The 24,789-nt window shown below is 46.9% G+C and overlaps 1 protein-coding gene across 1 annotated transcript in view; it reads left to right on the top strand.

Moving 5' to 3' along the window:
• Positions 1 to 24,789, top strand: part of MEI1 (meiotic double-stranded break formation protein 1) — an 87,371-nt gene that overhangs the window by 24,408 nt on the left and 38,174 nt on the right. Inside the window, exons 8-17 of the mRNA XM_075552624.1 lie at positions 3,094 to 3,199; positions 3,752 to 3,955; positions 6,185 to 6,315; positions 13,735 to 13,849; positions 14,592 to 14,708; positions 15,832 to 15,931; positions 16,083 to 16,217; positions 21,378 to 21,492; positions 22,561 to 22,652; positions 23,781 to 23,922. Coding sequence (XP_075408739.1) covers positions 3,094 to 3,199; positions 3,752 to 3,955; positions 6,185 to 6,315; positions 13,735 to 13,849; positions 14,592 to 14,708; positions 15,832 to 15,931; positions 16,083 to 16,217; positions 21,378 to 21,492; positions 22,561 to 22,652; positions 23,781 to 23,922 — 1,257 coding nt within the window. The remainder of the gene's footprint in view (positions 1 to 3,093; positions 3,200 to 3,751; positions 3,956 to 6,184; positions 6,316 to 13,734; positions 13,850 to 14,591; positions 14,709 to 15,831; positions 15,932 to 16,082; positions 16,218 to 21,377; positions 21,493 to 22,560; positions 22,653 to 23,780; positions 23,923 to 24,789) is intronic.

A 24,789-nucleotide genomic window follows, 5' to 3' on the forward strand; every position in this document is an offset into this window, starting at 1 on the left:
AAAAGCAAAAAAAAATGGCAAAGATAAAATAATAATATAAAGATAAAAATACAAATAATGAGTAAGAAAGAAAATACCACCATCAATATTTTAAAAGACAAACTATTTTTTGTCGTGGAGCAAGCAAGAAATACTTGAGCCTAGAACAAATTCAGGTTGGGTCAAGTGGGAGGTCAACTGACCACATATTAAGTTTGAGCCAAGTTTGCAGTGGTCTCTGATAGTAAGGCTGCTGAGTCCCTTGCCTGTGGCTGGAGGGGTCTGCCAGAGGCTTCATCTGGTAGATACTTTGCAGATGGGTTTTGGGCTGTCACTGTCCTCTAGCACTTTCTACAAATTGGGTGTTTACAATTTAAGCTATGCCTTTAAGACCCCAGACACTATTCCAATTGATAGCTGGGGCCATCTGCTTTCTTCATCACACTTTGCTGTAGCACCTTTCAGTTATCTCTTCATGAAGGCAAGTATCAAGCAGGGTCAGGTTATAGGAGCTAATTGTTCTTGAATTGGGGGTATTGTTAAGTGGGAGCCCAGAATCAATCTGCTTGTCCCATGGCTTATGTACAACTTTGGTTTACTTTGATGGTTGCAAAGCCCTGTAAGACCAATAGCAACAAACCACCCAACCTTCAAGCAAACATGCAAAGCAAAAAACAAAAAAGAAAAACATTGTCAGTCATCCCGTGGAGTATAAAGTGATTGCGTTGATAACATTAATATTTTCAGTGACCCAGAACTTGAGACACTGTCTAGAGCTCCTATAGGCTATGAGTAGGTATGTTTAACTTTTTTTGTTTCATAAAATCTAAGATACAATGAAACAAATAGCACTTGGATTGTGTTTAAGATTTCGAAGTGATATCAGAATATGCTTATGTTTCAGAAAAGGGCAACTGCTCATCTTTAGCTCATCAAGAGTGGGGGCAAGTCTGTGCCATCCCATCAGACTCCACCAGAAAACACTCATAAAGGTCAACAAACAGACCTGGAACTATGTATAGGCTTTTCTTTTGTTGTTGTTGTTTTTGTTTTGTTTTTCTCTATCTTGTTTTTGTGCTGATTGTTGTCTCTGCATGTATATCTAGATAAGATAGATGGGATAAATCCGGAGGGGAAAGCAACGACCGGTTCCAGGGGGACACGGAAGAGGGAGAAGGTAGGGGAAAGGAAGGGAGGTGTCAACAAATCCAGGGACAATGGAACAACAAGTAATCTAAAATTGATGACGAGGAGGGCGTGGGATGCCTGGTGGGGCTTGATCAAGGGCCATGTAACCAAGAGGAATTACTGAAAGCTAATGAAGGCTGAGCATGATAGAGGGACAAGAGGAAAGTAAAAGGAAATAGAGGAAAGAACTAGGAGGCAAAGGGCATTTATAGAGGTCTAAATACAGGCATGTACATGTGTAAATATAATTTATATTTAATGATAGGGAAGTAGATCTATATTTATATATTAAATATTAATAATTGGCATTCTGTGATGCTCACCCTCCCTTCACGATCACTGAAGACAAAATAGGTGCATAAGCAAATGTGAAGAAAGCTGATGGTACCTGGTTATCAAAAGATAGAGCATCTGGGGTCTTAAAGGTTTGAAGGTAAATAAGCAGCCATCTAGCTGAGAAGCAACAAAGTCTACATGGAAGAAGCACACCTGCCTGTGTGATCATGAGGTGTTGATGGGATCAGGTATCAGGTATCAAAGATCCAGAACACAAAATCATATCAATGTGAATGAGGGGGAGCACAGAGTGGAGACCCAAAGCCCATCTGTAGCCACCCCTTACAGCAGGGTCACCAGGAAGTGAGTAGCCAATCTGGGTGCAATGAGGAAACATACAACTTTCCTCTAGTTCTTTAATGTTCCCCTTCCTCCACTATCATGACTCCAGTTCTACCTTACAAATCTGGCTAGACCAGAGCATGTGCACGGGTACAGCTAAGAGCTGGAAACACGGAATCCAGGACAGATAAACCCTCAGGACCAATAATAAGAGTTGAGACACCAGGAGGGGAAGGGGAATGTGGGGGGAGGAAGGGGGAACTGATCACAATGACCTACATATAACCCCCTCCCAGGGGAATGGACAACAGAAAAGTGGGTGAAGGGAGAAGTGGTAGGTGTAAGACATGAAAACAATTTTTTTAATTATCAAGAGTTCATGAGGGAGCGGGGGAGGGGAAATGAGCTGATACCAAGGGCTCAAGTAGAAAGAAAATGTTTTGAAAATGATGACAACGTATGTACAAATGTGCTTGACACAATGGATGGATGTATGGGTTGTGATAAGAGCTGTACAAGCCCCCAATAATATGACTTAAATAAATAAAATACATTAATTAAAGAAAGAACATCAAGAGCAATATTTATTTATAAATTACATGGGAGATTTGTATTTTTTTAATACGAGAACTTCAACAAGTTTTTAGAAAAAATCCCTATCTTTTGATTCCATTTCCCATGGTCTTTTTGAAGTCCATGCCCATTAAATTCAACATACCATAATTACTGTGTAGGTGACTAATATAGCTTATTGAATTTATAGTTATATACCCATCAATACTTAACTATGAGAATGATGTCTCCTAACATTCATAAAGCACTTTCTAGATGCTAGCCACTTATGTGAGGTACTTTACATGCCACATAATCAGTCCTTCCAATAGCCTTATGGAATTGGAACTATGAACTTTCCAGCTGGCGTTGAGTCTTTGCCCAAAGTGCTGTAAGGAGTCAGTGGAAAAGGTGAGCTATCAAACAACTCCTGTTGACTCTACCTGTGAAGCTTCAAGCTACTGCCTGGTGCATAGAGAATAGTCCGGACTCATAGCAGTAGTAGCAGCAGCAGTGACACAAATTTTTGCATGGAAATAGAAGTTTAATTCAGTACTGAGCTGGGACTGAAGACTTTGAGAGGAATCAGACCCAGTTCCTGTTCTTCAGGAGTTCTCAGTGGAAATGGACATTTACTCAGCTGGAGAGGCTGAAGTGGTGAGAGGTGAAGGTTGTTGGTGAGGGTAGGCAAGCCGCATCTGGGTGGGACTCTGCCCTGATCCTGATTTACAGGTGGGGTGTGTTCTCTTTCTGCAGCTGTGTAACCTGCCCTCCATGCGAGGCAGCCTGGCCACCCTGACCCTTCTTGGCAAGTTGGTAGATGCCATCCCGGCTCTGGCAGACAAGCTTGTCAGAGAGCATGGTGAGTGACTAACCGTGGGAAGAGCCGCTGTGACACCTGCCCTACTCTGGTCACTCTTGACCTGGGGGCCCATTCTCTGGGAACGCCACTACCTTCCTCCTCTAGGCCTCAGTTTCCCACCTGTAACTTCTGTTCTCTGTTGGTCAGTATGAAAATGGTCTTGGTTTGTGCTATTCCCATTCATTTTTTAAGCTGAAATTAGCACTTGCTAATAGTCTTTCCTTGAGCTGAAAGGAGGAATTGATTTTGGAATATAATTTTTTCCACTGCCATTAAAATCAAATAAATACCTCCCTGAGGATATACCCAAGGGTAAGTCACTTCTATAAACTTTGGGTTCCCTTTTGATTAAGTGCCCAGGAAGCATTATTGTGGCTAGGTTTTGTAAAGATCATTTGCAGCTGACAATGGAGATGAAATTTCTCTTCAATATGCAGGGGCTACACAAATGTAGGGATTACCAGTGCTGCCCCCCTGGGAGGAGAGCCGTGGGTTTCATCTAGGAGTTGGCACTGTGAGACACTCCCCGTCCCTGGATTGTTTTCTGGACAGGCAACCTGATGGAACATCTTTTGAGAGGTCTGCTGTACCCCAACGAGGGGGTGCAGGCCTCCGCCTGTTACATCTATGGGAAGCTGTATGCAGCACCAGTGGCAGCCGAGAAGCTTTCAGGCCATTTCCGGGAGAAGCTGTGTCCCTTCATCCTTTCCACCCTGGATAGTGCCCAGACAAAGGAGCTACAGATCAACTGTTTGGGTAAGATTGGGCTGGAGAAAAAGGCGGAGGAAACTTTGGGGGGATTTTTGCTGTAGGACTTGGAGTTGTTGGATGATGTCAGCTGTTATGCACTCAGCCACCAACCGAAAGGTTGATGGTTTGACTTCACCCAGAAGAAACTCCCGACAATCTACTTCTGGAAAACCAGCTCTTCCCAAACTCTTCCAACCACCCCTTCCCTGCCATCTCCTTACATGAGTACGACCATCTATCAGATGCTCCGAGCTGGGGCTTGTGTGTTTTGGACAGAGCAGACGGGCACTGTGATTGGCGAGTATGTGAGGGCCTGTTCCGGAAAAGGAGTATACAGGTGACAAAAGCTTTTGCTACGACTTGGCCACGAACAGCAGTGAGCACAGACTTTAGGCCAGGCCGTGCTAGAGTCACAAGTCTATATTGGGGAGCTTACAGCCGAGTGTGGAAGACACAGAGGAAGCAGACGTTAGTGAAGTGACATAGGGCGGTCACAGAAGTTCCATAGACGAGAGTGGGAGCATGGGGCAAGAGAGGCTTCCTAAAGGATGCTGGGATTGAGTCCTCAGTGTGAGTGAGTGCTGTCTCGGAGAGGCAGGAAGGGAGCAGCATGGCCAAAGCATGAGGGAAGAAGCAAGGTGGGTAACTTGAACAGGGTAGTGCTTGACTTAGAGCAAAAAGGGGGCAAGTAAGTGCCCAAAGGGGAGGCCCTGGGTAGCATAGCAGAGGGAAAGAAAGTCCCTTAAACAATGTTCTAATTGTGAATTTGATAAAAGTTTTGTAGAGCAGTTCATCCGTTTTACAGTCAACAACTCATACATCTTTTGTTTACTCTCATCCATTGCAGTCCTTTCAACGTACCATCACTATCCCACGTCTTCCCTGGGTTTTTCTGTTTTCATTCTTTTTGCTAACTCTCTGAATTGTATCCATAGTTAAATGCTGTCCTTTTGATCTTTTTAAAAATTGTAATAAATCATTTTATTTGGGGGCGCTTATAGCTCCTATAACAATCCATAAAATCAATTGTATCAAGCACATTTGTACATTGGCTGCCATCATCATTTTCAAAACATTTTCTTTCTACTTGAGCCCTTGTTACCAGCTCATTTTCCCGCTACTCTACCCTCCCTCATGATCCCTTGATAATTTATAAATTATTTATTATTTTTTCATGTCTTACACTATCCGATGTCTCCCTTCACCCACTTTTCTGTTGTCCATCCCCCAGGGAGGGGGTTATATGTAGATCATCATGATCGGTTTCCCCATTTCTCCCCCACCTTCCCCTTACCCTCCTGGTATTGATACTTTCATTATTGGTCCTGAGGGGGTTATCTGTTCTTGATTCTCTGTGTTTCCAGCTCTTATCTGTACATGCTCTGGTCTAGCCTGATTTGTAAGGTAGAATTGGGGTCAGGATCATGTCGGGGGGGGGGGGCAAGCACCAAAGAACTAGAGGAAAGTTGTATGTTTCATCGGTGCTATACTTCACCCTGACTGGCTCGGCTCCTCCCCAAGTTCTGTGTCCTTAAGGTTGGGCCTAAACCCCACTTGTTCATGGAAAGCTTTACTGACCCGCTGCACTAGGTCTGATCTTCTTGTATCTGGATCGTCTTCGTTTGTAACCTTGCATCACAATGACAAGGAATTGCTTGTAGGGCTCTTTTTCCCAACAAGAGCGTATTCTTTCTTTGTCCATCAAAAGCTATCTGTTGAGGTTCTGCTTTGTGCTGGGACTGTCCCAGGTGATGGGTAGCTGATCCTGGCCATCATGAAACTAGTGTGGGGTGACTATGGGCTCTGCTCTTCTAGTTTACTATTGTAACTTTTATTTATAGTTTGCTTTGTAAATGGTTTCTAATTTTTTTTATCATTTTATTGGGAGCTCTTACAGATATAACATTCCATAGTTCAATCACATCAAGCAGAATTGTCCAATTGCTACCATGGTCAGTTTCCAAACATTTTCTTTCCTTTTGCATTCCTTGACTTCAGCTCCCCTGTATCCCCTCCCTCTTGAACGTTTAGATTCTTATGCTGTGCACCTAGAGGTTCCCACTTGGGCCTGTGGAAGGGAGCTGGGTTGCCAAAAGCAAACTGGTGCTTAAGGATTTTAAGTGTTCTTCCTGCTGATGGGATGCAGTGTCTCTAGGGCTGCCTGCAGAGCTACCTCAGAAGTGCCCTACTGCCTGCGTTCTTCTTGCCGCACTCTCCCACTCCTTTGCCTTCTAGGTTTGCTGAGGCAGCTGCTGAAATATGACATCTTTGTGACCATGATCATGAACAAGTCGGCACTGCCAGAAAGTGCTGAGGATGTGGAGGGTCCGCCACGAGAGACCTCACTGCCTTTGGTGCTGAAAAAGGTACTTGCTTTTTGATGCCTACTTTTCATGTGGCTTGGCATTTCTCTTCCTCGCCCTTCCCTTCTTTAATCTATTAGCTTATAAAAGATTGATTTAAGACACAGACTGCACTAATCCTACATGATTGACACAACAAAGACAACCAGTCCCCTGTGGGATTATAACCACAGGCTTACTCGCTGTCATTGAGTCAATTCTGACTCAGAGTATTCATGAAAAGTGGGTGATATGGGCAGCCTGTCACTAGTAAGACAGTTCATGAGATGAACAGAAGGGAGAGTGAAAATATTTATGGAATACTGGTACCCAGAAGGAGCCCTGGTGGTGTAGTGGTTGCAGCTTGCTAAATGCAAGGCCAGCAATTCAAAATCAGCAGCCGCTCTATGGGAGAAAACCCACAGGAGCAGTTCTGCCCTGTCCTGTAGGCTCACTGTGAGTCACATTAAACTCAGTGGCAGTGAGTTTAGTTTTTAAAGCGCCCAGGAAGCCAGACTGAATGAATCCATCGAAATCGACTTCACTAAGCAACAGGTTAAAAAAAATCACTCACTGCCTTTGAGTTGACTTAAAGGAACCCTATAAGAGTGTAAAACTGTCCTGTGTATTTTTACAGGCTGGGGAGCGTTTTATACTTCTAGTTTAGGGGAAGGGGCTTCCTGGAGTAATCTGGTGTGTGTTAGGCCTTCTAGTTCTCCTATTGTTCTTTCTGCTTAGAGGTGCAGTTTCCCTTTAGGTTACAGACATTGCCAGCTGAGTCTTGCCCTCCAGGTGTCTGTAGGTTCATCATGACTCCTAGCAGAACTGGCAGATTGAAACAGGAAGAGAGGTTTCTGGATGCACAACCCAGCCTCTCAGCACGATTGGCCTTGCCACCTCTGCCATGAGTTTCCTGAAATGGATTGAGATCGAGAATTTGAAGTCATACAAGGGCTAACAGATCATCAGACCATTTCAGAGGTTTACGGCCATCATTAGGCCTAAAGCTCCGAAACATCAAATCTCATGGATGCCATCAGCTGTGTGCCCGCGAAAAGACCTGTGTTCCGAGAGCAAGGACTACATGGAGCTCCTGTAGATGAGCCAGCCAGCTGCTAACAGGGCTTTTGTCAGCAGGGTCTACTTTGAGGAACGTGGGGGACCGTACCTGTGCCTGAGGCTTTGCTGGGGGTTCTTCTGAGCACATGGCCCAGCTGCATGAGCACATTGAGGAGTTGGAGCAGTTGAGCCTTCACATCCAAGCTTACAGCAGCCTCGCCTTCCAGGAGGCAGTGGAGCTTACAGCCAGGAAGAACCCTTAAAAGGACAGCTCTCTGAAGAGAGAAGTTGCTCTGGGGATTTGGCCCAGGAGTATGACAGGTGAAAGAAGGAAGTGGTGACAGCTAGAGAGAATACTCAGTTTAATTACCATCATAAGAAACACATTGCAGCAGAATGCAAGGAGGCCACACGGAAGATGGGAGAGGCTGTCTGTGCCCAGCGCCTGAAGGATGAGATGGTGCAAGCTAGGTACAGCTGCAGCTAGAGAGCTTTACCACTGTGAGGTGGAAATTGAGAAGCTCAACGAGGAACTGGCCTTTAAGAATGAGGAAATTTAGGACAAGAAGTGTATGGACAAGGTAGAGGATGAGCTGAAGGAGAGAAAGAAGTTCTATAAAATGGTGCGGGGGGAGCAGCAGTGGGTTGAGGAGGAGATCAAGTTGCAGACCACCACAGCTAAGATTGAGGCAGCCCAGAAGTGAGCCAAGAAGGCTGAGCAGGCATTTGAGCAGGTCAGGGAGGTGAGTGCTTCAATGCTTGTTTTAAACCTGTAGCCACCAACACTGATGGCATTTATAAGGCCTTCTCCCTGAGAACCCTGAGGAGCCCTACGTGGATGGCATCAACCATTAGCCGTGTAGCTGCTGGCAAACACTGCTGACCTATGGATAACTTGTCAGGGAGAGCTCTGATCTGCTTTTTGCCACCCGGAGCTACAAGCCAGCTCTCTTCTTGGTCCTGGATGGAATCGATGCTGCCCTGGATAATACCAACGTTGACAAGATGGCAAATTACATCAGGAACCAGAGGACTTAGAACTTCCAGGCCAGTCCCTCTCTCAAGGACTTCTACACCAAGGCCAAGAGCCTCAATGGAGTCTGTACCAAGGAAGGTGCGATCATTAAAGTCCTCTCCTTCTACCTCACCAAGTTCCAGATGCCAACTCCAACCCCAGTGTCCTGTGCGAATCCCGCAGCTGCTGGTCTGGTCTCCGGCTCCCTGCCTTCCCCCACCTCCTGGCCTTGTTTGGCACTGTCACGCATGAAGGGAAGCAGAGGTGATGTGAGCTCTTGAGCAAGAGTTCCTGAGCTACAGGGAGGATCTGACCAATGAAAGGAGGCGCTGAGCTAAATAGAGAAGAAAAGGGTCATCTCTCTGTTCTCCACTTCCCATCCTTCCCCTCCTCTCAACCATAATCATTGACCTCTTGCCCACTGTGTGTGTGTCGGTACATGTGTACACATGTATGTGTGAATGTTTGCAAAATAATAAAGATATTGCAAACCTGTTTAAAAATGAAAAAAAAAGGAAGGATAGCGCTGAGCCCCAGTGTGGCATCAGTTGCTACCCTGTAATACGTGGTTGGACTGCCCTGTGGGTTGCTGAGGCTGTGAATCTTCCCGAGAGTGGAATGCCGCCTCTCTCCCTGCTGGTGGTTTGTGCATTGCTGACCGTGTGGTTAGCAGCCCAACACAATTCCCTTGCCACCAGTGCTCCTTACCACAGGCATAGGGTCTAGGATTTACAGCACATAATTTGGGAGACATAGTTCAATCCATAGCAATCAGAAATTAGAGGACCTTGAGCCTTTAAATTCCATTGAATCACTGTCAAAACCAGGCCTCTTAGCCCCATCTGCGTAGAGTACTCCATCTGCTAAGCCATCCTTTTCACCGTCATCTGATGAGATTAACCCAACCAAGTGTGCAGGAAGAGTCTGTGAGATCATCACTTGTGGTGGCATATGAGGCAGGTCCCTGTCCCCAGGACCCACCACCACCTCAGATTCGGGCTTTTATAACTATGAGTAGACTTGAGTCACAGGGAACCCTAGGAGGTGGAGAACAAAGTGTGAAGCAGCAGGAGGTATGCTTCACACCAAAAGAACTGCTTGGCATCTCCAGTAAGTACAAGCAGAAACCTGGGAAATGTGTATGGGAATGGTGATCAAGGGTGTGGGAACATAAAGTTGGGTCAGTGTGCGTTTTTTTTATGTGGGTCCACTAACCACAGACTTCTTCACTCAGTATTTGAGCTTGAGAAGGGAGAAAAGGATCAGTGTATTTGGTTGGTTCCCTGAAGCATGGATTGAGCACGTGGCCTACACAGAATTAAGTTGAAATGCTAGAACTACACTGGTATTGTACAGGAAGGTATCCAGAGGCTGAGAGAAATTGGCATGGGAGAATGGATTCATCTGCCGGACCCACCCCGGAGTGTGCAGAGGACACAGCTTTTATTACAACCAGGGAGGGACACATCTGTGAAGGGAGCCCCAGCTCGCTTGAAGACCGCTGTGATTGCTGTTTCATGTGTGCCAGATTTGACAGTGGGAACTGACCTAACTGAATTAAGAAACCTAACCACAGTGGGACTGATGGGACCCCAGGGTAGTAGAGGCCAGTGGGGGCACGTAAGCATCAAAAATAAGGTGAGCATGGTTACTGAACAGGATAGTGGAGTCAAAGCAGGAATCAGAATAGTCTGCCTTGTCGGGTTTGATGGTTTTAGTCATAGTATTCCTAGGAGTGAAAAAGATGGGATACTAAAATGCCCGCCAGATCTGTAAAGCAAAAGAATTCTGCTTCAAGTGAGTAGCAATCTAATCACCAGGAAAGAGGTTATATCCAGCCCCTCGATTCATTCCCAGACTTGAGCCAGTTTACTGACAACCCAGAACCCATGTTACATGAGCAGATACAGATACTGTCACTGTTCTCTCTAGCCTTGCCCAAAGGGACCTATTGCCTTTTGTGAGAGTGACTGTTCACTGGGGGGGGGGGGGGGGGGAAGAATCACACAGGACACTGGCTCAGAACTGACATTAATTCCAGAAGATCCAAAAAGTCAATATGACCCACAGATTATCAATGGAGGCTGAGCTCAGGTCCATCTCACAATGTGTCCAGTGGGTCCCTGAACCTATCCTGTGGTGATGTCTCTAATTGGAATGCCTGATTGGAATAGACATGCTCAGCAACTTGCAGAATCCTTCGATTGAGCCCCTGACATGTGAAGTAAGGACTATTATGGTAGGAAAAGCCCAGTGGAAATTAATAAGATTCCCCTACCTTGAAAATAGTAAGCCAAAAGCAACAGCACCGTCCCGGAGGGTTACACAGGTTAGTGCTATCTCCAAGGAGCTAACTGTAAAATGCAGGGGTGGTGTGTTAGACAGGGTTCTCTAGAGAGACAAAACCAGATCGCTAATAACTTTATATATATATATATATTTATAAAGATAGATATATAACACAAGAAATTAACAGTTAAATTATAAAGCAGTACAAATGGCTCAGTGCAACTCCTGTGAGAGAGTTGTGAGACACTGGCAGTCCTTCAAGTCTTGAGGGCTGCCAAGTAGTCCTCTGTAGAGAGATCCAGGTTATCCCGGCACAGGCAGCAAACAGCCAGGCAGGTCACCAACAGTCAGTCCCCAGCTCAAATATGTAAATTCTAATTGTGTGGTCCTAAAGGGACCTCAGCTTACAGTGACACAGTCCACAGGCTAGGCGTCCCACAGGTAGTGTAGCCTGCAAATTGAGGCACAGAGCAAGCAAGGCAGCTGCACACTGGTCCGATGATTAAAGAGAGAGACAAAGGCGAGGCTCGCCGAGCCATTTATCTCTCCGCCCTTCAATTAATCCCACTTGTGCTTATCGGCCAGGCTGGCACAATAAACTAACTCTCGGGTGGTGAATCCTACCACACCCCATTTAACTCGCCTATTTGGCCTGTGCAAAAGCCAGATGGATCCTGGAGGATGACAATGGATTATTGTAAACTTACCCAGGCAGTGACTTTAGTTGAGGTTTCATTGCTTGGTCAAATTTAATACAAGATAAGTAAAAAAAAGAATTATTGCAAAATCATAGAAACCCTTAATGAACAAAAAATATCAAAATGTGAGGCTACTGCCTCTACATAGTCCTTTGCACTTTTTTTTATTAAATACTTTTATTGGGGACTCTTACATCTCATCACAACCCATACATTCATGCAGTGTGTCAAGCACATTTGCACATATGCTGCCATCATCATTTTCAAAGCATTCTCTTCCTACTTGAGCCCCTGATATCAGCTCCCCATTTTGTTCCCCTTCCTCCCCACCTGCCCTCCCTCACAAACCCTTGATAAGTTATAGAGTATTATTTTTATATCTTACATCCTCTGTCACCCCTCACCCACTTTTCTGTTGTTCGTCCCCCTGGGAGTGGGTTATAAGTTTATTCTTGTGATTGATTCCCCCTTTCCCCCCACACCCTCCCCTAATCCTGGTATCTACTCTCATTGTTGGCCCTGAGGGGTTTATCTATCCTGGATTCCCTGTGTTGCAGGCTCTTATCTGTAGCTGTCTACATGCTCTGGTCTAATCCGATTTGTAAGGTAGAATTGAGGTCATGATAGTGGGAAGAAGGAAGCACCAAAGAGCTAGAGGAAAGTTGTGTGTTTCATCAGTGCTATACTGCACCCTGACTGGCTCATTTCTAACCCATGACCCCTCTGCCCAATTGTCGGCAGATGGGCATTATGTCTCCATTCCATGGGCCCCACCATTCACATTGGGTATGATTTTACCTTTACACTTTTTAAGATAGCGTTTCTGCATATCTATCCAGCCCCTCCCCCAATTCTGCGTTCTTTGATTTCACCACCAAAAAATGGCAATTTTGGCATGCTTGAGGGATTCAAATTATGTTCCTTTAAGTGTCCTTTGTATTTTGAGAACAAAACCAAGTCTGAAGTGGTGATATCGGGGCTGTAGGGTGGGTGGGTGAGTTTCCCAATACAATTCTCTTGCAGGACAGTCCTGCAACTTTCCTGGGCTTCTCACCGATGCAGTTTTCCATTTTCTTAAATCTCCTTCATCTTACACCCCATGATCATCCTGTGTCCTTTGAGAAAAATCTATCAAGATTACCCCTTGGGAATCACCCAAAATTAGTCACCATAACCTTCTGAGCTGACCTCTTTGCCTTGAATTTAGCTTGCCCAGCAGGTCCCCCCGGAAGTCCCTGAACCTTGCAGGCTTTCTGGATTGTATTGTTAAAACTAAACCAGTTACGATTTGTTCCATAAAATTGTCTTCATTAGCTTCAGTTTTGCTTAAAAGACTGATGGAAAGATTGGCTCTTTGAGCAAGCAGATCTTCATGCAAACCTCTGGAACCTGCCAGCCTGCTGAGGTCTTAATACTGACTTCAAATGGAAACTACCAAACCAAATGCCATTCTAACTTACGCAGCTTTGCATCGATGATAACTTTATGTTCTTACATTCATTCATCAGGTGGATGGTCCTCTCTCACTTTCCTTAAAAAGAGTGATCGATTGAAAAATGACACATATATGTATGTATTTATATATGTGTGTGCCATACATATGTGTGTGTGTGTGTGTGTGTGTGTGTGTGTGTGTAATGTGGGGCAGCATTCCTGTAAACTTGTTGCAAAGTTTAAAGGATTTGGGAAGATGTCCACTTGAATTACAATTTTGTTTTTAGTCCTGCCCTCAAAATAGGTTTGTTCCATGGCACAGAACTTTTTTTTTTTTTTAAGTCATTGCAGTGATACTGCCGAGGCTAGTCTCAATGAGACTAATATTGAGAGAACCTGTCTGCGGCTGCCCACTAAATGCAGAGGCCTGCTTAAACCATTTTGTCTGGGATAAACTCCTGCATGCACGTATGAGAATCCTAGTAGTAGCACTGTATTCCTCACCGTCATCGATTTGTACATATGCTTCCCTGGCTTGGCTCCTCTTCCCAAGACGACAGCCTGCCGCGTTCCCTCATCTCTGTGCGCTCTGTAAATGGGGTCACAGCAGAACCCTCCTCTGGAATGCTGCAGGGTTGCTGCAGACATCAAACCGGGTTGGACTGTGAGTGTGCCTTCATCAAGGGGCACTTCTTAGGGATGGGCTTGGTGTTCTTTGAGTGCCCCTGGAGGAGCACACATTGTGTCCTTCCGACCTCTTTCCACTGGCTGTTACCCAGCATGATTTCCCATAGTGGTGGCCCCTCCCTGAGCACCACCCTCACCTGGTGCCAAGGTCCGCACGAGGGGCCTAGAACCCAGTTAGGCCCCTGCTGCAGGTGCTCTCTGCAGGTGCCCTCTGGTCCTGCAGTGGTATGACAGGCCCTTTGTTCCTGCTTGTTTCTCCAGCTTCTGCTGTCCAGAGATGAGACTATGCAGGTGGCCAGTGTCCACTGCATAACCGCAGTGCTGGTTCACTCCCCAGCGAAGCATGCTTTGGCCTTCATCCATGCCGACATCCCAGGTAGGTGGGTCTTCTCTCTTCCAAGCACCCCTGGTTGGGGACCTGTTGTTTTCATAGGGGCAGCAGCAGCTGCTTTGTTAGGGGTCCTTTGATAAGCCAGACTGGAGGGGATGTGACAGATGGTAAGAAGTCGACTCCCTGAAGTCAGAATCGCTTGCCGCAGTGCTCTTACATAATTTGAGCCATTTGTTACCGATCTCTGTCGTTTATTTCACCAGTAGGAATGAAACGGAGAGGATCAGGAATGCACAGGGAACTAATGCTGCCCAAGGGCCTGCCTTGAGCCCAGAAGGATTCCCTGCGGTGCACTGCAAATGTTCCCAAGCCCAGGTCCCAAGCTCTGTCACTGCTGTAATAAGGAAGATCCAGAGAAGGGAAGTAACTGGCTGAGATCCATCAGCAGAGATGAGGTCTAAATTCAAGCCTCTCTCTGGCTCTATAAGCCCCTTTGTCTGCATCATGCTGCCTCCCATTCTGAGATTTAGGGGACCAGAGTACCACTAATAGTGCCTCACTCTGCGGCTCCATTGCCCCTCTGTTAAAAGAAGAGATTGGCGCCTAACCCCAAGGGCATTTGTAGGTTTATCTCTGGGTGGGTGACCACGTCTCACCTGGAGAGCGTATGCTCACGGATAAGAGAATAGGAGTGAGGTGTTGAATGAAGCCTGGGCCCGAGCCTCAGTTAAGGAGCCCCAAACACACAGCAGCCAGCCATTCATTGTTTTCTTCTCTCCCTGGCCAGAGTTCCTCTTTGAGCATCTTTCCTCTTCCAGTGAAGCGCTCATCTGGTCCATCTACAGCTGCCTGATACTCCTGGCAGAAGAGCCGCTCTTCTTCTCCAAGTGCCACACGGTGTACGGTTGGTAGTGGGGTCCGCTGTGAATGAGCTCTGGGATGGGGGAGACGCAGTGTTTCAAGGTTGGGGAGCGGCAGCAGTGACTGGGCGCTGGCCTCTTCCTTGGGCCGGTGGGTGGATGGGTGCTTGGTCTGGTCATTTCCATCAGTCCAAATTCATTACCAGATTTCACATGCAGGTATCGAGAGTCACACACCACCCTTAGAATTCAAATGGTTCTGCTTTTAACGGATTAAACTAGTTGTCACAGAGTCAGTTCCTCCTCCTGGCACCCCCTCGTGTGTCAGAGGAGAGTTGTGTTCCGACTTTTCAGAAGTGAGTCACGGGGCCTTTCTTCCAAGATATTTCTGGGTGGACTTGAACTTCCAAATGTTCCGGTAGCACATTACCAGATTCTATCACCCAGGAACTCATACACGGATTAGCAGAAGCCTCTCAGTGTAGACTCTTCAGCCGGGGAAAGACACTCCTGTCACCACTAAATGCTTCTTATTTTATCTTAACAACAGCTTTACAGGGGGCTTGGATTCAGATACTCCAGATATCTATGAGTTAGCCCCTGAATTGTGCTGCATTATCTTTTCAGTTTTTTGAAGTGAATTCCTTTGTTAGTGATTTCTTCCTTGTCTGGGACTTTAAAAATCAGACTTTTTTTTTCACCATAGCCTTTTGACTAGACACATTCAGCCACTGATTTTATATTCTGAATTCCTGTTCTACGTCAGGCACCAGGCTGAGACCTGGGATTTGGGGGATTCATATAATGTGGCCTCTACCCTTAAGGAGCCGTTTCAGTGTAAGATGATTCGAGGCTGTGAGAGGGAAGCCCGGGATTGTGGGAGGACAGGGCCCTTACTTGGTTCAAGGCATCAGAGAAGGCTTCCTGAAGGGGTGGAGGTGTGACCTGACTACCAGCAAGAGAAACACACTTGTCTTGGGTCTAAGAGAAGCAGAGATGAATTGATTGAGGGCCTGCTCACAAAGCTCTCAGCCCTGTCAAATCGGCCCTGCCCAAGGGGCTTCCAGCCTGTGTGTGCTGCCCAGCGCTGCTCCTCTCTCCTGGGTGGACGGTGGAGCTGCAGACAGAGTGCTGATCCCTGGACTCTGATGTGTCATCCCGAGGCAGGCATTGAGTCCGTGGTGAGGAGCCTGCAGGTCAGCCTGAAGGTGAACAACATAGAGCTGCACAAGCAGGGTCTGCTGCTCTTTGCTGAGATCCTGACACGGTGAGCACGGCGAGGGTGGGGGGTGTCAGGTGATGGGGATCGGGCTGCAAGAGCCAGCTTGGAGGAGGGAGTAAGTGAAGGACTTATGCCTGGGTTGGGGGGAGGGCAGTGATGGACATTCACACCCTCTCTCTCACTGACCTTTTCTCAGGCAGCCAAAGGAGATCAGGCTGTTCTCAAGCTCAGCCATGTGCCGAGATGCAGGCTGTGTCCTGCGAGAGGCAGTGAGCAGTCCGGTGCTGGAGGTGGCAGCTGAAGCCATGAAAGCCATTGCTGCATTTTTGAGGTAAGAGACCCAGAAGGGCTGGTCTTTCCACCCATATGGACCTAGAGCCCTATCCAGTCCAGGGTCTGGAGTCCTATCTTCCCTCTAATGCATTTACTCTGTCTCCCTTTCCGGAGCGCCTCTTCAGGCGTCAGACCCTTTCTTGTGGTATAGGTCCCTCCACTCAACTCACTTCTCATTTGATGTCTTGTAAGATGCAAGCTTGGGGAGGGCCATGACCTGAGCAAGGGCTCAGACAAGCAAACAAACAAACCAGAAATACAAACTTACTTTGTGTGTGTGTTAATTCTGACACATAGTAGAACAGGATAGAATTGACCCTGTAAATTTCTAAGACTAACTCTTTATGGGAGTAGAAAGCCCCATCATTCTCCCATGGAGGGCCTGGTGGTTTTGAACCAGTCCAACGCTTAACCACTGTGCCATCACCTGAATTCCCTTACAGCTGATTAGCTGATCATAGCAAATCTCATTGTGGCCGATGATTATATCATTGCATAACTGCTAGCCATTCCTCCCATAGCATACCTCTGCTGGGCTTGATAATCCCTTGCAGTGGCCACTCAGTTGGACTCACCATTACGGAGGTTTATTGGGGAAAAGGATAGAGTGCTATAAGCCAGAATCAGAAAACATTAAAGATGCAGTCATGGATACACAGCAGTGTCTCTACTTCAGCAGCAGCCACATTTTTCTGGTCCCTTGGCCTTTGGCTCCTTGGGCCAGGAAAACAATGCTTCACTGCCGCATTGTTTCAGTGGCATACTCTGCTGTGCTGCCGCTGCCACGCCACACCAGGATCTTCTACCTGCTCCGCTGGGGCCTGTTCTTCCTTGATGTTCCTGGGATTCTTTCTGTCCACGCTTCTGGGATGGCTCTCTCATACGCAGAGGAATGGCAACACTGATCAGTCCTCGAGTTACAGCCCTCTACAGCTTGTTTGCACGGTTCTGCCCTATCATTTGGTAGGAGTTATAGACAAGTGGATGGAAGAACCTCAGGTAAGGATCTTCTCAGAAGACCTCTAGTCTCCCTCCCAGTTCATGTCCATGTGGAAGTTCCACCGAAACCTGTCCCTGGCTGACCATGTTGGTGTTTGAAATCCTGGTGGCAGCATCACAGCGACATGCGAATCAGCACAGTTGGACAAGCGGACAGGCTGTGGTCACCTTTAACAGGTAGCCAGCATGTGAGGGAGGGAGGTTAACGTGGATAGCAAGACTCAGAGGTCCTAGGAAGGGTCCTCAAACTTTTTAAACGGGGCCAGTTCACTGTCCCTCAGACCGTTGGAGGGCTGGACTGTAGTTTAAAAAAAAAAACTATGAACAAATTCCTGTGCACGCTGGACGAGTTGGCTGCTAAGTAGGACAGACAGCGATGGCAAAAACACTGCCGGGCCGGATAAATATCCTGCATGTGGCCCGCGGGCCATAGTTTGAGGACCCCTGCCCTACGGTTAATATGGGAAATTATGTCTTGAAAAAAGAAAGTTGAAAGATAGAGGGAACCCATTGTTCATTCAAAAAGCCCTGGGAAAAATGGAATTTAAACATGATGGGATTTTTCCACGAGCTTTTTAAAGTCCCTTTCATACTTTCCTTTTACTTCAATAGTTTCTCTTTTAAATTTCTAACAGAACAATACATGGTACTCAAATAATAAACAGTAAATAGTACCCACCCACTGCCATCAAATTGATTCCAACTCGTAGCAGCCCTGGAGGACACAGTAGAACTGCCCCATACGGTTCCCAAGGCTGCATCTTTGTCAAGCCGATTGTCGCATCTTTCTCCTGCAGTCCATTTACTGATTCACACCCCAGGGCTTCCAGCTAGCGTGCAGTGCTTAGCCACTGCACCACAAGGGCTCCTAAAGGAATTAGAATCGGTTTCGTATGTGTTCCAAAGGTTTGAAATGAAAAGGAACAGTTCCCTAACCCTGTCCTCACTTCCTGAAAGAAACTCAGTCGAACGGTTTTAGTGTTACTTCTGGTGACCAACTAGCTCCCTCAGTCTAAACACCATGTGTACAATGGTGTTTCTTTATTTGCCATTGGAAGACATTTTCCATTGGCTCCTCAGAGTAAAGGACGGAGTTAGCTCACAGCATCCTGACTTCAGTACATCCCCTTGGCGTTTTTTGCTAGTCATTTTGTCGTCAGACTGTTAGGTGAGACATTGAAAGTTGCTGCTTGTTGTTGTTTCCTTAGCTTGAAACAGCACCGCCTGACTTCTCACTGGGGAGTAGCCACTTGCGGCTGGTAACTCAGAAATTTCATTCTCCTCCTACTTTCCACTTCTCCACTTGCCGGTGTTACTATTTAAAGTTTGGTCTGTAACTATATTTAAGACTTTTATTTGACTCTAGATAGGTACTTAAAATTAAAACAAAAAATAGCATTACATTACAAAGGCAAGAACTATCATTTACATGATAATGACAAGTACTAGCACTGACATTATAATGTCAAGCCCTATGTATTATTAACTCTCCTGTTACTATTCCTGTGCCCTCGAAAGAGCCGGGATCTTAGCACCAGGGCCAAATGGATCACTTTTCCCTGCAATCCACCACTTCCTCAAACTTACTACACCAAACGTGCTTGGGCCGTGGTTTATCCAGTTGCTGTTTGCTTTTCCAGGGGTTTCTGGGAGTCCTCTTGCGTACCTGTCAGCTCTGAGCTGGGCCTGGCTCCTCTGTTTTGCATTTTCTAGGGTGCCATTCCCTCACTTTTGTGTTCCTTTCCTAAGTCTCCGGGTGCACTCCTGGATTTCCGATAGTGTCTTTGCTCTGCTCTCTCTTGCTGGAACTCCTATTCTGACGCTGGACATTCTGCATTGGTCATCTAATTTTCTTTGTTTCCTGCCAGTATTTAATCTCTTTATCATTATGTTCTAATGTCTTAGTTACCTACTGCTTCTATAACAATTAAGTGACTTTAAAAAAAAAACCAGAAATTTATTCCCTTTCCATTTGTGAGGCTGCAAGCCCCAGTCCAGGTGTCAATAGGACCGCACCCCTCTGAAGCTTACAGGGGCGAGTTCTTTCTTACCTCTTCCGAGTCTCTGGCCGTGTTTCTTGATTTTGTTTTAGGGGACAAGAGAGGTCTCAAACTTAATTTAAGGAGAAACATTTGTTAATTCATAAATAGGAAAAGACAAATCAAAGACACGTCATCTCGATGAGGGAGACCGCTAGCAGGAGGCCATAAGGGCATCCAAGGTTTGCAGAGATCCAGAAACTTAAAAACACGCGAGGCAAAGAAAACTGTCACCAAAGCATGATTGGTGGCCGATCAGTACATCACAGGTGGGACTACAGAAGCGGGAGCAGGTCCATGATTGGGACACTCACATTTTGTTGGACAGAAGAGTTTACAGGATTGGTTCAGAACCCCCGAACCAGGATAGTCAGGGTGTGACTGGTGACCATGAAGCTCTAGCACCTCAGTTTTCATTAAGGGCACACCCAGGGGAGAGTCCCCAAAGGCCATCTTACTTCTCCGCAACTGGCGAAGGGGGTGACAGAAATACACCGTCCGATGCACGCTGTCTGAAGACTAGGCTGTTCACACTGCCCATATTAGTGGTCACAAGGAATTCAGTGGAGGCTGAGTTGATGTGGAGACTCAAAATGGATTTGGGGCTTCCCCTGTACACTAGCCTTCTGCAAATGCAGTGCTCAGGGATTTAAGCTCGAATGCTGCTGGCAGGTGCCTCACTCCAGTTTCTACCTCCATCACTCCATGGGGTTCTCGTCTGGGTCTGGGTCTTTGTTTCTTCACATGGTCTTATACGCACTCCAGTCACTGGGTGGAGGGTCCGCACGAATCCACTGTGACCTTGTGTTAGTCCAGTTTGACTAGAGAAACAAATCCAGAATCACTCATACATGTGTAAGAGAGAGCTTATATCAAAGAGTAATTGTGTATTAAGAAAACATCCAACCCAGATCAAGTCCATGAGTCCGATATTTGCCCATGGGTGTGATACTTGTCCATAAATTTCTCTTCAGACTCAGGAAACACATACAATGATGCTGAATGCAGGAAGATCACAGGCCAGTGGGTGGAAAGTCTTATGGATCCAGTGGCGGTAGAAGCCTCTCAGTGCTGCCATGGGTCTCCACGTGGCTTCTCCAGCTCCACAACATGACCCCATGTAGCTTGTCTTCAGGAATGTGTAGCAGAGAGAGTGTGTCTAGCCTCCTGGGAGGAAGACAGGAGTTCCCAGAATTCTTGGAGAAGGCCATACCCACACAGGCATCATTGACAGGCTAACCTCCACCCCTTAACTCAAGTTGACAGGAGATTATGTAACTGCCACAGAATTTAACTAATTACATCTGTAAAGACAAAAATTAGAGTACATTCAAAGGTTCTAGGGAAAAGGTTGGGGGAACACTGTTCAACCTGGTACATTGTTAATACTTTTTTATCTTGCTGCTAGAATTTGTTGATGCCTGTGGCCTGTTGATGATCTCTTCTGTTTTCTATGATTTATTCCTTCTGTGATTTATTTGGGATGGTGCATGGAAGGGAAGATACGTGTGTTCAGTATACTATTTAGGCCTGCTTCAAGGTTTATTGATCACGTCTTTGAGGACAGTAGTCACATATAACTCTTCATGCGTCCGAATTGAAGAGTGCAACGTCTTGCTTCATGATAGCCAGTTTCCACCTAGGGCTCCAACAGGTCTGCTCCAGCATCACGTTTGCATCTGAGCAAGGCAGGAAATGAAATGACACAGGAATATGACTGATTCCAATTGATGAGCAGTGTTGGTTTTGTTTTAACCAGGAGGCCCTTCTCATAGAGCAAACCCTCTTTGTCCTTAATGACAACAATAATAGTCAAATGAGAACTCATTATGTTAAGTATTGTGCTAAGTGCTTGGTATACGTGCTATGATTTGACCACCAAGATAAATTCTTCAAGGAGAGTACTATGAATGCTTGTTTAATAGATGAGGAGACCTAGGCATAGAGAGGGGAAGGAGTGTGTACAAAGTCAAACAGCAAGGTGAGTGTAGCCTGAATTTTGATTGGGTCATGTTCTGATCCACTGTACTGCATTGTACCCTCCCTTCTCGTACCTAGAGTCTCATACCTGGGAAGACCCTTGTCATGCCCTAAGACTGCTCTTGTCCCTCTGGCTGCAGGAAGGATCATCAGAGCACACCACCAGTGCAGTACAGGGCGCTGCAGACCCTGGTGGAAGCCATGCTGAGTCGGTGTGCGGATTTCTCCCAGACTCCACTGAACAGAAGACCACTGGTCAGTGCATTGCAGCCTGCGTTTTCCGGATCCCGCCGTAATGCATTTTAGAAGGATAATTCATGCATTGCCTACCACTTGCCATTTTATAGTGTACTCCCCTGTGAACCGCCGTGCACTAAAGCAATGTAGAGTTGTGAACCTTGAGGATCACTATCCCCATCTTTATAGGTAAAGAAACTGAGGTGCAGAGGGGTTAAATGAGTGTTCTCCACAGTCCAAAACTAGCAAAGACCTGAGCCTGGGTATTTGGTTCCAAGCCTGCATACTTTATCTCTTTACTTTCCAAGCAGGTATGATAAACACACACCCAAATCATTTAATGCTGGATTCATGGGAATTAGAAAGAGCTTGACCATGTCCAGAGTGTTATAACTGATTGGTCTTGAGTAGCTCTTGAACTTAGGGTATCAGAATTATACTGCATGATTGCTGATGTTGTTCTCCACCCACCCCCACCCCCACCTTTGGTGCTGGCTTTGGAAGCTAAAGTTCCTCATAGTGAATGTGATGGGATTTTCTTGTTTTGGAGAAATATGGGTGTTAATAACCAACCAGTCAGGCTAATGCCACGTAATAGGCCAAGAGCCAGTACTGCGTGATTCACTGGGAGGTAGCTTGTTAAAGTATCCCTCTCTCCTGTTTTTTTTACCCTCTCTACTGTTTTTAATGGAATTATTAAATACTATAAAGCGAGGATCCCCGGTGATGTAGTAGGATCCATGTTGGGCTGCTGACCATAAGGTCAGCAGTTCGAAACCACTAGCCACTCTATGGGGAAAATTTGAAACTTTTTATTCCCATGAATTACGGCCTCTGAAATCTACAGGGGCAATTATACTCTATCTTATAGGGTCACTATGAGTTGGAATTGATTGAGGGTACTCAAAAACAACAAACAAAAAACTACCAAACTCACTGCCTTTGAGTTGATTTCTACTAATAGTATTAAATCACAGTGTCTGGCAGTGTCAGACCCGAGTGGGGTGGGAAGAGGCCTGTCCAAACACAGACCAGAATACAGAGCAGGTCCTTCACTGACAGTTTCTTCTCTCCCTCCCACCTCAGGGCCACGCCTCCAGCAGAGACTCAGAGAAGGCCCTTTTGCGCAGGGGAAAGTTCCTCTTGGACACTCTTCAGGGCTTTCGAAATGCCTGCAGGTGAGGGGCCCTCTGCCTTCTGAAGCAATAGCCTGGAGGGCCGGAGTGAAAGGAAACGCAGACCAAGGATGAAGTTCTAGAAGCAGCAGTTGGTTTCTGCTCTGCCTTCTGGGAGGACCTTGGCTGGGAAACCAGAGTGAGGCCTGGGGTGGGCTGTGGAGTGGACAGGGTTTGAAGACTGTGATCAGTGGACAGGCAGTTTATACTTCCGATTCTCTCATGGTACAGCCTGTGCTGAGGGCAGTAGCGGTTCCCTGGTGGAATTCTCACCTTCCATGTAGGAGACGAGGGCTCGAATCCAGGCAGAGCGCCTCATGCACAGCCGCCACTCACCTGTCCGTGAAGGATGTGTGTTGTGATGATGCCATCAGGTCTCAGCAGTCTCCGGACTGAGAGACCAGGAAGAAAATCCTGGCAAGCAACACTCCACCTAGGAAAACCCTATTGATCACACTAGTCTGATTCAATGGGATGGGGCCGGATAGAGGGCAGCTCGGACAGGAGTCCTAGTGGTTAAGCATTTGGCTGCTAAATACAAGGCCACCAGTTGGAAACCACTGGCTGCTCCAGGGGAGAAAGATGAAGCGTGCTACTCCTGTAAACAGTGACCGTCTTAGAAACCCACAGGGGCGGTGCTACCCTGTCCTGTAGGGCAGCTAGGAGTCAGTATCAGCTGGACGGCTGTGAGTTTTCAGATCTACAAAATCTGCACTCCTTTGCTGTGTTTCATTCAGCTTTGTTCCCTTTGCCTCCCCTGAGCTAGCCTGCTGAATGCTTATTGAAGGTGTGTAGAATTTATTCAGCTCAAATGAACAAAGGTTTGTTGCATTTCCTATGTGCTTCCTGGTGCTAGACAGCATTCCAAGTAGAGGGGACAGCCTGTGTGGAGGCCAATTTGTGGAGTGGCCAGCGGCTTGTATGTTCAGGGAAGCCCTTCAGGTAGGGCTCAAGAGTCCTGTGGGACAGTGGAGGAGGGGAGCATAACACGCCAGTGAGGACAGAGGGCCATCCTCTCCTTGTTGAGGGCCCTGAGAATGAGGACACTTCCCTGGATCCCAAGTTCAGGCTGCCTCAGGAGGGTGCTTCTGGGCTTCCTATGTGACAGGCTGGTGCACATTGATTCCTCAGGTTGGCTGTGGAATTGCAGAGTGAGCCTTCAACCCAGGAGAACCCGTTCACAGCTCCAAGTGCCGAGAAGGAAGACACCTTGGAGGCCTTCTCCGAATTTCTCCTCAGTGCCTGTGACTCCCTGTGCATCCCTATGGTGATGGTGGGTTCCCGGTGCTGTGGACATGAGCTCGGGGGAGAGAAGACTGAGGGCAAGGTGGGCTGCGAGGTACAGGCCAGTGTCCATGCAACTGGACCAACTAAGAGCCTAGGGGTGTTATTCTTAATAGTCACCACTCCTTTGGTTGTAAGACTAAAGTGTAGCTTTTTATTAGAAAACAAAATGCTGCCTCTTAAGAAGAAGTAGCAAGCAGGAATCGTCTGTGGCTCATATTTGCCTGTCGTAATCCTCCCAGTGATCCTGTGAGATGAAAACTTGAATTCCCCTGGTTCCTAGATGAACTCCGAAGTCACTGAGGCTGACCTAGCCTTGGGGTGACACAGCAAGCACATAATGCTGCCCAGGTTTGCCTTTAAAGAGTAGCAGTGATTGTTGGGGTTCAGTGCCACTACGGAACTCAGGGTTGGGAAAAGACTCACTTTGGAGGTGACTTGGTAGGAAGAGCAGGGTTCAGGGCCACTGGCTCCCAGTTAGCCCTCTCCTGCTTGAGGTTTGGACATCAAAGGTGGAGCCCCTGTTCCCTGGGGAAGGGCACCTCCTGCACATCTCCTGGGAACGGTAGGTGGCAGCAGAGCTCTGCCTGGAGGGTGAGGGTGGCAAGACCCTGAAATAGCTGCTGAGCCCAGGCCGGCTGGTCTGCAGGCTGTGCTCACAGAGGGAGGGGAGGTGCCAGCTGCAGCCCTGACTCCTGCACTGACTTTCCCACCACAACCCCAAAACAGCACGGGCGGCTTACCATGCTTTTCTCTTCTGCTCTGCCTTCTCCCCTGTTCTCAGAGCCTTAGGGTTAGACAGGTTCAGAAAATGGTCGTCGCTGCTGCTTCCTACTTTTCTGTATTAGCACATATT

Source organism: Tenrec ecaudatus, chromosome 6 (assembly GCF_050624435.1).
Source record: "Tenrec ecaudatus isolate mTenEca1 chromosome 6, mTenEca1.hap1, whole genome shotgun sequence".
NCBI classification, from domain to species: domain Eukaryota; kingdom Metazoa; phylum Chordata; class Mammalia; order Afrosoricida; family Tenrecidae; genus Tenrec; species Tenrec ecaudatus.